Below are 16804 nucleotides of genomic sequence, written 5' to 3' on the forward strand. Positions count from 1 at the left end.
GTATTCCTCTTCTTTTCCTTCACTCTCCTCCACAGCATGAGGGACAGACTGGCCTGCTGGCAGTTCTAGAGTATCAGAAAGCAGAAAGGCACAAGAGTCGGATTGTGGTGAGAGGATGGCGGGGGGGTACGGGGGGGTTGCGGGAGCAAGATATCCATGCATACACCATAAGCAGCTTGTACATGAAAAGAGATTGTGGCATAAGGGGGAAGTGGGATGTGAGAAGGATTAGAAAGGTCATACCTTTATTGTCTGCAAGGGCTTCAACTTCTCCCATTGCCACGGCCTTGGTCACTGCCCCTCGAATGATGTTGAGCACGGACTCCTCCAGTTGGCTTGAGTACAGCGGCTTGGCCGCCTCCCATCTGCCGCTGCTCCCAGTGGTTATGAAACACCTTGGCCTGCAAGAGAAAGGGAAGTGTATCAGTGAGTGTGGTACAATGTGTTTGAGAGATGTGCCTGCCATAGTTGAATAGCTGTCAGTGTGTGCAAGGTGTGAGATGTGGGTGTGAGTGTTGCAGCAGTGGTAAGGTTGGGAGTGTGAAATGAAGCCATGATTGTGAGGTATGAGTGGTGATAGGCAGTAGAGATTGCTGGTAGGTGAGTGATAGGGGTGTGGTGCATTGTGCAATGTGTGAGGTTTGTGGTGCAGATGGTGTGATATGGTATTTGCTGAAGCCTTCACTCACCTTGACCTGCCACGTGAGGTCATTAAACTTCTTTCAGCATCGGATCCATGGCCTTGGCACGAAAGTGGTGGCCGTGACAGAGTTAGCCATCTCCTCCCAGAGCCTTCTACTGGTAGCCTTGGATGGCTTCCTGCCACCCTACGGGAACAGGACATCCCGCCTTCTTTCAACTGCCAAGACCGCGAGTGCAACATCCGAAAACCTTCTTGCTCCCTGTCTGGGTAGCTGTACCATGGCTTTAGGCTGATTGACAATGAGGTGCTGCTGCAAACACGCACCTCCCTTTCAAGTAGTGCAGAGAGCCTCGGCCAAACATTGCTGGCCATTAGACTGCACCCGATATTGGCCCACCTTTTGAGTGCTAATCAGCAGGCATCACGAATTTTGCGTGCTGCCTGGACCACTTTCAACGGGCGCAGAGAAATAGCACTGGCCTGTGACACCGCCCGTCTTTGGGCCTTATCCAATTTCTAGGTCCTAGTTGGGTGACTGGCCACCAGTGTATGTTAAAATTTCCACTCAAAAATTCTGTACAGTAATTTTATTTAAGTCTTCATTAGAATTATGAAAAAGAAACATAGACTTTCTTTTTAATTTACAAGCCAGATTTCTTAGGGTAGAAATTTGAGCGTAAAACGGGTGCAACAAGGGCCAATTTCAGGAACCAACATCCCATGCCAAGGGATGCCTGAAAAACGTCCTACCTCATAATGGATCAGGCCATTTTTCAGATATCCCTGGCGGCCTCTTAAAACAGGTGTTAGGCTCGATGCTTGCCTATGTAATGGTCCTAACGTCTGTTTTAGGCCATTATGGGAAATTGGATATTGCAGAGCTGAGCAGATATCGGTCCTGCACCACTCCAGATACTTCAGTGGCCACTGTGGCCTAAGCTCTTTTTACCTCCCCTAATTTTCTATGACTCTATAATGGCAGCAAATTCCTTATGTCGATAATTTCAGAAAGAAAAGTTGTCATGATCACAAAATAGGTTTTCTCATTCTGTCCTCACAATGACATTGTTTCCTAACATTATTGACAGGAAAAACTTCACCTCAATATCCTAACCTTCGGAAAGCATCTCCGACTGGACCTCATCATCATCAGTGGCAGTCCCTTGAAATCGAGGAAGACTTGCTTCCACTCCAAAAGTGAGTTCTTAGGTCACTGAACAATCCAATACGGGAATTACAGTCTCTGTCACAGGTGGGACAGACAGTCATTGAAGGAAAGGGTGGGTGGAACTGGTTTGCCGCACGCTCCTTCCGCTGCCAGCGCTTTGGTTTCTGCATGCTTTGGGCAACGAGACTCGAGGTGCTCAGCACCCTCCCGGATGCACTTCCTTCACTTAGGCCGATCTTTGGCCAAGGACTCCCAGGTGTCAGGGGAGATGTTGCATTTTATCAAGGAGGCTTTGAGGGTGTCCTTGAAATGTTTCCTCTGCCCACCTGGGCCTTCCTTGCCGTGTAGGAGTTCCGAGTAGAGCGCTTGCTTTGGGAGACTTGTGTCAGGCATGCGAACAATCCCCTGGGAGGACAGACGCACCAACATTAGCATCCTCGATCAGGCCAACATCCCTAGCATCGAAGCACTGACCACACTCAACCAGCTCCATTGGGCGAGCCACAGTGTTCGCATGCCTGACTGGACCTACTCCCACACTAGCTACCCTTTTATTTTTTTCTGAGCATAACTGCATTAAAACAATGGAATATTATGCAAATACATTAACTAGTATGTTAACAAAATATATTATTAAATCCTTAATTGCCAAATAATGGGCATAAGAACATAAGAACATTAGAAATAGGAGCAGAAGTAAGCCATTTGGCTCCTCGAGCCTGCTCCGCCATTCACTAAGATCATGGCTGATCTGATCCTGGCCTTAACTCCACTTCCCTGCCCGCTCCCCATGACTCTCTTATCTTTCAAAAATCTGTCTATCTCCACCTTAAATACATTCAATGACCGAGCCTCCATAACTCTCTGAGGTAGAGAATTCCAAAGATTTCTTGGGCAGCAATAACATTTCCCAAGGGCAGCTTTGTGCTGTGGACTTAAACCTAGTAAGAACTCATTTGAGACTGGCAGACATATTTCACTAGGGCCCTTACAGCCAGTTGAAAAAGGAGAGTTTCATCCTATCGGTATGGATTGGATTTGCAGCCAACTTCCAGAAATAGGTAGTGCTCTGACCTACTGTGCTACCCATTCCCACGGCTGACCCTCATTCTGAAGCGACCATTCAATTTTAATGATGGAAAACCATTAGTGGCAGAATCTTTGATGATATAAATAAGACAAGTTTTCCTGGAGTATATGACAATCAACAGAATCATTTGCCCATTTTCCATATTCCCATCACATAAGCTGAATACACAAACTCTCCTTCCCTTATCTTCTCTTACCTGGCTCTCTAAGTCTAGGTGGTGGGATTATCTGGGGTCTGCTACTCCTTTTCTTTTTCTTCGGAGAGGACTTCTGCTTTAAACACTGGATGATAAAGTATTCCAACTGCAAAATTGTGCACAGAATAAGCACAAGAATTAGAATCACAAAGATTGAGACAGCTGGAGAATTAAGTTCAAATATAACTGGAAAATACTTTGTACGTGATGCAGATGCAGTTTTCTCGGACAGTTTGAGAACTGCATATGCTGCATAACTGTTGAGTTTATTGTGTTGTTTCCCATCACCAACAAACAAGAGTAACATAGAAACATAGATACATAGAAACATAGAAAATAGGTGCAGGAGTAGGCCATTCGGCCCTTCGAGCCTGCACCGCCATTCAATGAGTTCATGGCTGAACATTTTGCTATTTTGCTATTGCTCTTTATATTTGGGGGTTTTGGATTCAGAATTCAGCATTTCATTGTCCTCTCATGCAGTCACTGGGAAAAATCTAGCAATGCTAAACCATCATTTAAGCTAAAAACATAGTTTCCTCAGACTTAATGAATTTTCTGCACTATAATAATTTATCTCTCTTTTCGGAAATGACTTCAGCATCAAAGCAGTCATCCCTGGGGGTAGAGTAGGAAATGTGTATTGTGACCATGGCAAATCATCAGCTTGTTTTACACCCTGCTCAATTTTCTTTTCCAATTATGTCATGGAAAAGAAAATTGGCCTGAGTGTAAACGGGCTGTTGACTTGTTATCGTCCATTTGGTAACAAGATGGTGCCTTCAAAAGTTCAATGTCCCATGTCTTTATTAGCTGAAATTCTTCAGGTACAGAGTGATGTTATGACCTTGTATTCCAGAAGCAGGAATCCTGGCAATTAAACACTGGTGTATGCATTAATCTTTGTTGGAGAATCATTTAAGTTTTTAAAAATTCATTCACAGGATGTTTCCATTGCCCATCCCTAATTGCCCCTGAGAAGGTGGTGGTGAACTGCCTTCTTGAACCGCTGCAGTCCATGTGGTGAAGGTACTCCTACAGTGCTGATGGGGAGGGAGTTCCAGGATTTTGACCCAGCAACAATGAAGGAATAACAATATATTTCAAAGTCGGCATGGTGTGTGACTTGGAGGGAACTTGGAGGTGGTGGTGTTCCCATGCACCTGCTGCTCTTGTCCTTCTAGGTGGTAGAGGTCACGGGTTTGGGAGGTGCTGTCAAAGAAGCCTTGGTGAGATGCTGCAGTATGTGGAATATTACTCTAAAATAAGCCTGAGAAGCACAGAATAGATCTGGCTGAAAATGGGATTAAACTATTAATGTAAATTGACTGAATTGTCAGCCCGCTAACAGTTCATACAAAAAACAGGATTAGTTAGATACTTTTACTAAAATGATTGCAAGTAATTAAAAGGTCAGACCAATACCTGAGTTCTTACAGATGTTGAACTGGATTTTATGAGTTAGAAACCATGCAGTTTGCACCTGTACTTCTACAGGAGGGTGATTTTTCAGCCCAAAATAGGGCCATCCTCCTTTGGTGTACTTCGTCCAGCAGGACGTCATCAACAGCAAAGGAAGCAATGTTGCTGACATGTCTCCAGAACACCATTGTGATCAATTATGCCACATTTCTATCCTCATCACAACTTCCCCTTTAATGGCAAGCTGCAGCCATTTGTTTTTTAACTCATTCTTGAGATGTGGGTGACACTGACAAGGCCAGCATTTATTGCCCATCCCTATCTGCCCCTGAGATGGTGGTGAGCCGCCTTCTTGAACTGCTACAGTTGGTGTGGTGAAGATGCTCCCACAATGCTGTTGAGTAGGGAGTTCCAGGATTTTGACCCAGCGACAATGAAGGAATGGTGATATATGCCCAAGTCAGGATGATTTGTGGTTTGCAGGTTATGGTGTTCACATGCATCTGCTGCCCTTGAACTTCTAGATGGTGGAGGTCATGGGTTTGGGTGGTTCTATCAAATAAGTCTTGTCAAGTTGCTGCAGTGCATCCTGTAGCTAGTACACACTGCAGCCACAATATACCAGTGGTGGAGGAGTCAGATGTTTAGGCAAGTAAATGAAATAACGAACAAGTGAAATGCTTTATCCTGGATGGTGTCAAGCATCTCGAGTCTTGTGGCAGCTGCACCCATCCAAGCAAGTGGACAATATTCCATCACAATCCTGACCTGTGCCTTGGGAGAGGCTTTGGAGAGTCAGGAAGTGAGCCATCACTGCAGAGCCCCTAGCCTCTCACCTGTTCTAGTAGCCATGGCATGTATGTGGCTGGTCCATTTAGTTTCTGGTCAATGGTAACGCCCAGGATATTGACGGTAGGGATCTCGGTGATGGTAATGCCATTGAATGTCAAGGAGATATCGTTAGACTCTCATTTGTTGGAGATGGTCATTGTCTGGTACTTGATGTCACAGGCCACTTTTCAGCTCAGGTCTGGATGATGCCCAGGTCTTGCTGCATGTGGGCATGGACTGCTAATTTTCTGAGGAATTGCAAATGGAACTGAACACAGTGCAATAAGAACATAAGGATTAGGAGCAGGAGTAGGCCCTATGGCCCCTCGAGCAATAAGATCATGGCTAATCTTCGACCTCAACTCCACTTTCCTGCCCTATCCCCATATTCCTTGATTCCTCTAGAGTCCAAAAATCTATCTATCTCAGCATTGAATATACTCAATGACTGAGCATACATAGCTCTTTGGGGTAGAGAATTCCAAGGATTCACAACCTTCTGAGTGAAGAAATTCCTCCTCATCTCAGTCTTAAATGGCCAACCTCTTATCCTGAGACTATGACCCCTAGTTCTAGACTCTGTAGCCAGGGGAAAAAATCTTTCGGCATCTATCCTGTCAATCCCCCTCAGAATTTTATATGTTTCAATGAGATCACCTTTCATTCTAAACTCCAGAGGGTGTAGGCCCAACCTATTCAATCCTCATAGGACAATCATCAGCGAACAGCCCTACTTCTGAGGGAAACTCATTGATGAAGCAGCTGAAAATAGTTGGGCCTAGGACACTGTCCTGAGGAACTCTTGCAGCGATGTTCTGGAGCTGTGGCCTCCAACAACCACAACCATCTTCTTTTATGCCAGGTATGACTCCAGGCGTCGGAGAGTTTTTCCTCTGATCCCTATTGACTTCTGTTTTACTAGGGTTCCTTGGTGCCACACTTGGTCAAATGCTACATTGATGTCAAGGTATTCACTGTTACCTCAATGCTGAAATTCAGTTCTAAGTCCATGTTTGGGTCAAGGTTGTAATGAGGTCTGGAGCCAAGTGGTTCTAGAGGAACCCAAACTGAACACTGGTGAGCAGGTTTTTGGTGAGTAAATGTCGTTTGATAGCACTGTTGACAATTCCTTCCATCGTTTTGTTGATGATTGGGAGTAAGCTGATGTGACAATAATTGGCCAGGTTAGATTTGTCTTGTATCTTGTAGACAGGACATACCGGGACAATTTTCCACATTGTCAGGTGGATGCCAGTATTGTAGCTATATTGCAGCTTGGGTTGGGCCGTGGCTAGTTCTGGAACACAGATCTTCAGCACTACAGCAATTCCTTCTCTATGTAAAACAGCTCCGTTTGCCTGAGGTAGATCGACATTTTTATGGACAAACTGTAATGTATTTATCTCCATGACATTTATCTAACTGGTGATAAAGAACAATATTGTTATTAAGCAAAGTGTATGTTGATAAAGACTAATGCTTGTAGGTGTGCTGACGTTTTGAAAAAGGCCAACAATTGCAGTCTTTGAATTTGGAATAGTATTACCAATCAATTTGAGATGGCCAAAAGAATTAGGGAAAAAAATGACAGAGCAATGCCTGATGGGGCTGATTGACTATCAGATTTAGAAAGGACCTTTGACATTTTAAAACTGCATTGGTTCTTCTGCTGACCTGCTATGGTGTACCCTGTACATAATACAGTTTTAGTTTATTGTGTATTATGTAATTTTGACCTCGAAGATGTTGATAAACCTCAGGTAAAAGGAGCTTCTTTACATAGCGAAGAAGCTGTTATAATGGGCTGCAGCTTTCCATTAATCGGGATGTTGTGGTGGGAATAGAAACATGGGCTAATTGATCACAATGGCAGACCAGAGACACGTGGGTAACACTGCTCCCTTTGATGCTGAAGAATATGTACCGAAGGAGGGTGGCCCTATTTTGGGCCAAAGACTATCTTCCTGTAAAAATACTGCAAGAGAGGTTGCCAACAAGTCTGTGCAATCACCCAAGTCCGTTGCACCTGGCTGCAAGTGAGGAAGGTGTTTGCTAGTATCAGAAGGAAATCAATGGTCAGCGTACTCCTTGTCCCTTGTGGGGTCCATCTTGTAGGGCCTGTCAAGCAGGTACAAACCTAAGATGGGAACTCCTGCACCATCTTTGAGGTACCATTTCAAGCATTGCCTGCTTTTCATAGGGAAAGGGATGTCATCTGTTTGATACAAGAGTGCACTGTCCCTGAGGTGGCTTGGAAAAATCAATAGCATGAAAATTTCATGTTGTTGGTAACGTTCGTTTCTACAGGAAAAGCGGTTCTTGTTCCGAGTGGAGTTTATAGGTCATCCTGCAGCAGATGGCACAACAGCACAACAATCTGGTCTACTGTGCCATGTCTAAGTACATGTGGAGGGGTTTATAAATGTGGTCTCAGAGTAGTAGCAGATATGACAGAACACCTCAGGTGAATGCTTTAGGTGTCAGTGGCTCAGTGGTAGCACTCTCCTCTCCAAGTCAGAAGGTTGTGGTTCAAGACCCACTCCAGAGACTTGAGAAAAATCCCTCAGTACTCCACTCCAATGCAGTACTGAGGGTGCCATTTCAGGTCCTGGCCAATATTTATCCATCATTCAAAACCACTTAAACAAATTATCTGTTCACTAGCCCATTGCAGTTTGTGGGACCTTGCTATGTGCAAATTGGCTGCTTTGCTTCCCATCATCATCAGAGGCAGTCCCTCAGAATTGAAAAAGACTTGCTTCCACTCTTAACATAAGTTCTTAGGTGGCTGTACAGTCCAATACGAGAACAACAGTCTCTGTCACAGGTGGGGCAGGTAGTCATTGAGGGAAGGGGTGGGTGGAACTGGTTTGCCGCACGCTCTTTCCGCTGCCTGCGCATGCTTTCAGCGACGAGACTCGAGGTGCTCAGCGCCCTCCTGGATGCACTTCCTCCACTTAAGGCGGTCTTTGGCCAGGGACTCCCAGGTGTCAGTGGGGATGTTGCACTTTATCAGGGATTTCCATTTGCACTTTATTAGTTCTTCCCATATTACAACAGTGACTATATTTCAAAAAGTGTTCCATTAGCTGTAAAGCACTTTGGGGCGGCCTGAGATTGTGTGATAGGTGCTATATAAATGCACCTCTTTCTTTTCTTTCTTTGTCATTGTATTTGCCTTTGTGGCCATTTATGTACTTGTTCTCCTCATCTGAAGTATCCAATATAGTCAGATACCCGACAAGGAATGCCCATGTTCAGCACTTTGTATGAAGCTGTTTAAATACCACCAAGAATACTAGAGGAAAGCACAGGCAGCAAATTGAACAAATGACACAGTTCCCAGCAAAATGCAGTAATACATGGTACAAAATATAAGCAGCATTGACCAGAAAACCCAATATAACATGCTCATTTAAAGTGTTTTTTAAGCAAGCCTGGATCCAGGATCCCTGATGTTCTCATTTAGGGCCCAAGTTTCCACATGATTTGCGCCTGATTTTTAGGAGCAACTGGTGGAGAACGGACTATCTTAGAAATCGCAATTCTCCACATTTTTTTTTCTGCAGTTCTAGTCAGGTAGAACAGTTCTAGTTTGGAACAGAATTTTTTCTTCAAAACGGGGGCGTGTCTGGCCACTGACGCCTGATTTGAAAGTTCCCACAGTGAAAATGGCCAAACTAAAGTAGAATGGAGCAAGTGAAGATTTTTGTAGAACTGAAAAAACCTGTTCTACACATTAAAAAATCAGGCGCAGGTTACAAATCAGGCGTCCAGAACGAGGTGGGGGGGAGGGGAACTCATTAAATTCTACAATAAATCCTTATTTATACTTATACAATTATTATACAAATAAATCCAACCTGAATAAACATTTATAAGCAAAGAAAAGATTAAATAAACCATCTTCCTACCTGTGTGAAAGTGCTTCAGCCAGGAAGAATGCTGCAGCAAGCGTCACAAAACGAGGCAGCCGTTACCGAACGCGGGCGGGAGGGAGGGGAGGAGAGAGCCGACCGAACGGGAGGGGGAGAGCCGACCGAACGGGGGGGGGGGGAGCTGACCGAACGGGGGGGGGGGGGAGCCAACCGAACGCGGGGGGGGGAAGGGAGCCGACCGAACGCGGGCGGGAGGGAGGGAGGGAGCAGACCGAACGCGGGGGGGGGCGGGGAGGGAGGGAGCCGACCGAACGCGGGGGGGGGGGCGGGGAGGGAGGGAGCCGACCGAACGCGGGGGGGGCGGGGAGGGAGGGAGCCGACCGAACGCGGGGGGGGCGGGGAGGGAGGGAGCCGACCGAACGCGGGGGGGGCGGGGAGGGAGGGAGCCGACCGAACGCGGGGGGGGCGGGGAGGGAGGGAGCCGACCGAACGCGGGGGGGGCGGGGAGGGAGGGAGCCGACCGAACGCGGGGGGGGCGGGGAGGGAGGGAGCCGACCGAACGCGGGGGGGGCGGGGAGGGAGGGAGCCGACCGAACGCGGGGGGTGGGGGGGGGGAGGGAAGGGAGCCGACCGAACGCGGGGGGGGCGGGGAGGGAGGGAGCCGACCGAACGCGGGGGGTGGGGGGGGGGGAGGGAAGGGAGCCGACCGAACGCGGGAGGGAGAGAGCCGACCGACCGCGGGGGGGCGGGGGGGGAGGGAAGGGAGCCGACTGAACACGGGGGGGGAGGGGGGGCGGGGAGGGAGGGAGCCGACCGAATGCGGGCGGGAGGGAGCCGACCGAACACGGGGGAGGGGGGGGGGAAAGAGAGAAGGCTGCAGGAAGCCTCAAAAATTGAGGAGCCGTTTCCCGACGGCAAAAGGGGGAGGTCGTCGGGAAATGACTGGCTCAACTTTCTGAGGCTTCCTGCAGCCTTCTCACTGCTACAAGAAGCCTCAGTGCTGATGGCAATGTACCTTTATAAAAAAATGTTCAAAAACTAAACAGCTACAAAGAACTACAAAAATGGCCGAGTGCCAATGTTTTTTTTCACACTGAGCGTGCGCGAACGCTCCAACGCGCACGCGCAGCGTTGCCAGCAGGAAAACAACTAATTTAAATAGTACCCGCCTCCTCCCACTTACAAAATCGGCGCGAGTGTAGGCTCCGCCCCCCTGGGCTCCGCGCCAGGCAGACAAGGAGCTGCAAAGCGCTCGAGAATCGCGAGTTTTTTTTTAGGCGCCGTTTTAGGCGTGAAAAATGGGCGCCCAGCTCGAAGGGGCACCCGTTTTTTTTCGTGTGGAAACTTGGGCCCTTAATATGGGCAAGCAGCAGGTCTTGAAGTGTCCCAAACCTGCAGTCAGGAATTCAGGCAAAGGTCCCAATTAAATGAGCATTTAATGCAAATATTCTTCATTACTTTGATATAATCTATTAACTCCAATTATGCTTGATAGATTTGTCCAAATCATTATAAATAGCAACAGTCCTAATACCAACCCCTGGGCTACACAGCTGAAAAACCACATTTCCACTGTGGCATGTGTGGCGAGCTCTAACCTATGCAGTAGGCTACCTCTGGGTGCTTGCACACACAAAGCCAGGATTTCTGCTACAGCAAGTTAAAGGGCTGTGGCAGTGAGGTGCAAAATTATTTTTCTTCTCATATTGCAATGATGAATAATATTATAGAATCTGAAGAAAAAGTAAAATTATGACTGGCAGACCATGCACAAAGACGCAAAGTAATCACAAACTTTTGTTACATTAAAGAGTGACAAATCACAAATCAGGAGCATAGTGAACTAAGGTATTGTAATGATGCCAAGTATTCAAAGTCTTTCAATGAATTTAAATCACTTGTTTTAATTCTGAACTGGAAAGCAGAATCCTTTTAATTTGAAACTTGAATGACAATGTATGTTGATAATCAAGCTGTAGAACAAATCTTATTTTCTCTCATGAGCTACAAAAATACATTGATTAAAGAAACAAAGGAAGCATTTTCAAATTCAAGTCAATAAATTATTTTATTTGTTCTTCAGGGATGAGGGCGACACTGACAAGGCAGTATTGATTGCCCATCCCTAGTTGTCCTGAGAGTATTAAGATTCAACCAGTTGGTGTGGAACTGGAAACATGTGCAAGACAGACTGGATAGGGGTGGCATGTCCCTCTCTGAAGCATATTAGAGAAAGAGCCTCTTAATTAAACTCCCATTTCACATGTACTGAGAGGAACAGATTTAAAGATTCACAATATTTCTTACCAATAGAGAATTCCTGAAAGCTAAGGAGCATATTTGCTGATGGTGCCCTTGAGGTGTTGGTATATGTAGTGAGACAAAGGAGGGCAAAAATGGCTGTCAGGAGATAGTTGTCATGGTTATTGCTTTCTGTAATACCCAATGGACCTGGCTACAAATGTGGAAAAAGATGGCAGATCTAAGGAAAAGTGCCAAGATAATTCTAGCCAGAAAGTTCCTTTCACAAATATCTGTCCCAACTATGCAGACGATAAAGTATGTCTTCAGAATCAGTTATTGTTGTACTGCTCATTCCTCCATAACTCTTGTACAAGCTTACAGCTCTTTGAATGCTTAGCATTCATGGCCTTACAGCAGTATGGCGCACATACAGGTTGCACTTACATTTAAAACTATTATCACATGGAACTCTTAATGATGCTTTGCGCAACAAATCCTTCCAACACACCCCGGTTGCATGCTGTATGATGAGTTATAGGTTGGGCTATGGGATAACCACATGTATACAGAGTAAAATGCAACAATGTAGTGAGATTGGGCAGCTGTTATGGTGCTGTTGCTATTGAGCAGGAAAGATGAGGAAAATGCTGCCCCGACTGAACAATGCATCAGCCAAGTCATTTGTTACAGCTTTGGGCAAAAAACTGGGTGATTCTGCAGCTGATATTTATGCTAGGAAAGAAAATGAATGCAGGAAGGTTGAGGGAGGATGTGACCTTGACTGCCACTGACAGTGCCAACTCTCTGTGAAGGTTGGCTGCATGTCTCAATGCAGCAGATGGCACACCTTTGCAATGGTCACCTTGCTGACCCGAAGTTAGAAAAAAGATTTTCCCTTTGGTCATTCGCAAGTATCCGTGACAGTGGTCTGCAGATATAATTGGTGAATAAATGCTGGGTGCAGGCAATTTGGCTCTGATTTTCCTGGCATTGCTTCCTTAATCTTCTTTGTCCTCCCATGTTTGATCTGTATGGCATGTCTTCTTTCATTCTCTTCATATATTTAGAGGTGAACTTGAAAATATTTCACATCTTTCCAGTTGCGATGCTTATATATCTGAATTGCAACAAGTAATTCACTATAATCTAATTTTAGCAATCTACTACTGAGAGCTATCAGATTTGAAAATTGTAGTAATCAAATTGGGGGGATGTGGCTAAATTAAAAAAATCCGAGTCAGATCATTTACCTTCTGATGACAGACACAGCAGGATACTTAACATGTTCTGTCTGTTCTGCAGATACAGACCACGTTAACAGTATTGAAATTTTTTTTTAGCATCTCCATACATTTCTGCTGATTTCAGCAGCTGCAGGTACACACACAAAAAAATGTACTATTACATTTTTATAGTTTGCATTTAAATTCACTGTCAATTTAATAATTATGATTTCCTAGTGCTGGGTGGGTAGGATTATGAACCATTTGTTTTCCTGACATGTCTGATGAAGCTCCCTTCGCTCTCTTCATAAAAGTTTTTTCTTTCCAAGTTTGTATGTAGATTCACGACATCAGATTTATTTTTGCGGCTGATGCAGGGCAATGGGGCTTCTGACCAAATTAGAATTCTAAAAATAAATGGGAGGGGGAGGGGAAAGTTCATTCCATATTTATTGCAATTATTAAAACTGTCTCAACTGCCAAAAAACTGGTTTGTTTGTATTGACAAGTTCAGACATATTTATGACTTGAGTAGCACTTTAATTTGGAAAACGAAATATGAGTTTGAGATGGGGGCAGCATTTTTCACCAACGGTATGCCAATTTAGTGGCAAACGGAGGTGGGTGGGCTCCAGGATGGACCTGGGACCTGCTCTCTGGGTCGCTACCCATTTCTGTATGTCATTGATTTTCCACCAGAAGTGCATGCTTATTTTCCAGTACAAGTATTTTAATGACAGCATTTTCTGTAAGATGTCTGTACAGGGAACTAAAGGCCAGTTAGTCAAACATCAGTTGTTAGGAAAATGCTGGAATCCATTGTAAAGGAAGTGGTATCAGAACACTTCAAAAATCATAATATGATTAGGCAGAGTCAATGTGGTTTTATGAAAGGGAAATTTTGTTTGATAAATTTATTAGAGGTTTTTGAGGATGTAACTAGCAGGGGAATCAGTCGATGTAGTATATTTGGATTTCCAAAAGGCATTCGATAAGGTGCCACATAAAAGGTTATTACATAAGATGTGGGCTTATGGGGTTGGGGTAATATAGTAGCATGGTTAGAGGATCGGCTAACGGACAGAAAAGAGAGGGTAGGAATAAACGGGCCTTTTTCAGGTTGGTTGGCTGTAACTAGTGAGGTGCTACAAGGATCAGTGCTGGGGCCTCTGCTATTTACAATAAGAACATAAGAAATAGGAGCAGAATTAGGCCATCTGTCCCCTCGAGCCTGCTCCGTCATTCAATAAGATCATGGCTGATCTGATCTTGGCCTTAACTCCACTCCCCTGCCCTCTCCCCATTACCCTTGACTCCCTTATCTCTGAAAAATCCATCTATCTCCACTTTAAATATATTCAATGACCCAGTCTCCACAGCTCTCTGGGGTAGAGAATTCCAAAGACTCAGACCCTCTGAGTGAAGAAATTCCTCCTCATTTCCATTTTAAATGGGCGACCCCTTATACTGAGACTCTATATCAATGACTTAGCTGAAGGGACCGAGTGTAATGTATCCAAGTTTGCTGATGGTACAAAGCTAGGTGGGATAGTAAGCTGTGACAAGAACACAAAGAGTCTGCAAAGGGATATAGATAGACTAAGTGAGTGGGCTGTAAGGTGGCAGATGGAGTATTATTGAGTAGACTAGACCTATATTCACTAGAGTTTAGAGAATGAGAGATGATCTCATCAAAACATACAAAGCTTACAGAGTTTGACAGGGTAGATACAGGGAGGATGTTTCCCTGGCTGGGGAATCGAGAACCAGGGGTTACAGTCTCAGAATAAGGGGTCGGCCATTTAGGACTGAGGTAAGGAGAAACCTCTTGTCAGAGGGTGGTGAATCTTTGGAATTCTCTGCCCCAGAGGGCTGTGGAGGCTCAGTCTTTAAGTATATTCAAGACAGAGATCGATAGAATTTTGGATATTAAGGGAATCAAGGGATATGGGGATAGTGCAGGAAAATGGAGTTGAGCCATGATCTTGTTGAATGGTTCAAGTAGGCTGTAGGGGAAGACGAAAACCCCCTCATTTTACCCAGAAGGAAAAGGGCTGTGGGATCAGTCTGTGCTGTGAATTGAAACCGATGGAAGGAAAACTTTGGAACACAAATGGAGACCCCCCCCCCCTCAGTGTTTGGACTCATAGGAAAGGGAATTTAATTCGGAACTATCTACCAGAAAGTTTGAAATCCTAAAGTACACATGGAAGAAACTATGAACTTTAATCGAATTTGGGATTTTTTTAAAGGTCTGCAAGAAAAGGGGTGGAGTCAATATCAAAAGGGCCAGTTTGGACATTGGAACTAATCAAATTGTCTGGGAACTGTATACCCTCGAAACTTGCCCCTTGAAAACATTAGCATTTAAACAATGCCACATACATATTCCAACACCTTTTTCATCAGGCATAGAAATATCTGGCTCAGGCCAGACTAGCACAATGGCTACAGGAGGCCAATGCAATCAACACCCACTCAAACCTTGAGTAGGTTAAGATCAGTGGGGAAAAAAACCTAAAAACCTCAAACTGTTGCATTTTTCAAAATCAAAAGTCCACCAATGAGAAGAATCGACTTCAGCAGGAGAGGCGGACTGGATAATCTGGCTATAAAAAAAGGGGTTTCTGACGTAGTGAAGGAGAGGAGTGATGATTTTCCCTGCCCTAGTGATTCAACAACCACAACCACAGGCCTCTCGACATGGAAGGAAAACCAGTGTCCGAAGACACCGAAGATAGAAGAAACAAACCACCAGACTGCAGAAGGCACAGTAGTGAGTATAACCTCTGGTCCCCAGAACTCCCAACTCAGTTAGGCCAGGAAAGGTGGGAGGTTGGGCATTGTACTGCTAAACTGGTGTAAAGATTTTCGTTGTGTCCGTTTAGTGGGATTTAGGGGGATTGTTTTGTTGGTGTATTGCTGTTTGTTGAGTTACACCTTGCCAAATAAATTGGAAGCCTAAAGTTCCTCTTGGAATCACCTTGTCTCAGTTCTATTGTATTACATCTCCTGATCGTGAGTCTTATGTCAGAACCGTGTAAGGGAAGCTAGGAGCGCCTCGAAAACGCTCAACTGTGTGTCACAGGCTAGGGAAGAAGGGGTTAGGAGTGTTTGACACTCACAGGTGCCTCACAGGCTAGGCATAAGCTGTGGGGACGCACAAGTCTCAAAACCCCCTTCATAAGCTGTGGACACAGTCTCTCCAGGGGTGCTCTTGCAGCACTCAGGGTACCTCACAGGCCAGGCATAAGCTGTGAGGGCAGAAGCCCAGAGAGAGACACCCAAGGCACAACAACAACCCTGTGAAAACCCCTTACAGAACATGGCGACCCAGATGGGACATAAGCAAACAGGAGATGTTAATATAACAGATGAGGTGATAAGAGAGGAAACTAAAATGGAGGAGAGAATTTCCTCATACATTTTTGGCAAGGTGAACCTCACCAAACCTTGGGTACAAGCCCTCACTCGGGCAGAGCGCCCAGTGGATGCTGCTGCTCAGTGGACAGCAGGGAAGGACCACAACCACAAGGTGGAAAAGGCCATCTGGCTTATCTGCCTCACCCGCCAAGTCCGAAAGCTCGACCAGCGGGTGAAGGACTTGGAACAGAGTCTTCAGAAATCAGAGGAGCTCTTTGCTATCCGGGCTGTGGTTGGGGACAACCTGCTGGCCGAATTAGCTGGGGAGCAGCAAAGGAACCGGCAGTTGGAGGAGACCTTCCGAAATAGCCGGGACTATCTTCAGTGTCAGGTCACTGAGGCCAAGGGTAGTGAGGGGTCCCTCCGGGAACAGAACTCTCGGTACACCCAGAAAATTTGGGAACTGGAGAATAAATTAAAAGACGTACAGGCAGCCTATAAAGTGGCCAGTAGCAGTGAGTTTGCAGATCACGGTCCCTGCCAGGAGAGGATTAAAACTCTCACCCACGCTCTGTCCCAGGCAAAGGGGATGGTCGCCCTGATAGGCCCTGGAGGGTCCACAGGGGACAAAGGAGAGTATTGGGGGGTAGAGGAGAATCCAAAGGCAAGAGACGCCCGACCACCTCCTGAGGCACCGGTGGTTTGTCCGGTGGGGTACCAGGAGGGGCAGGGCACGCAGGTAGTAG

The 16804-nt window shown here is 45.7% G+C and overlaps 1 protein-coding gene across 4 annotated transcripts in view; it reads right to left on the reverse strand.

The window, feature by feature from the left end:
- rhobtb3 (Rho related BTB domain containing 3) overlaps positions 1–16804 on the reverse strand; it is a 205433-nt gene that overhangs the window by 57060 nt on the left and 131569 nt on the right. For all 4 annotated transcript variants that reach the window (XM_070884793.1, XM_070884785.1, XM_070884803.1 and 1 more), the window contains exon 5: positions 3098–3203. In XM_070884793.1, the coding sequence (XP_070740894.1) occupies positions 3098–3203 (106 nt within the window). The remainder of the gene's footprint in view (positions 1–3097; positions 3204–16804) is intronic.

This window comes from Pristiophorus japonicus, chromosome 1 (genome assembly GCF_044704955.1).
Source record: "Pristiophorus japonicus isolate sPriJap1 chromosome 1, sPriJap1.hap1, whole genome shotgun sequence".
In the NCBI taxonomy this organism is placed as follows: Eukaryota; Metazoa; Chordata; class Chondrichthyes; family Pristiophoridae; genus Pristiophorus; species Pristiophorus japonicus.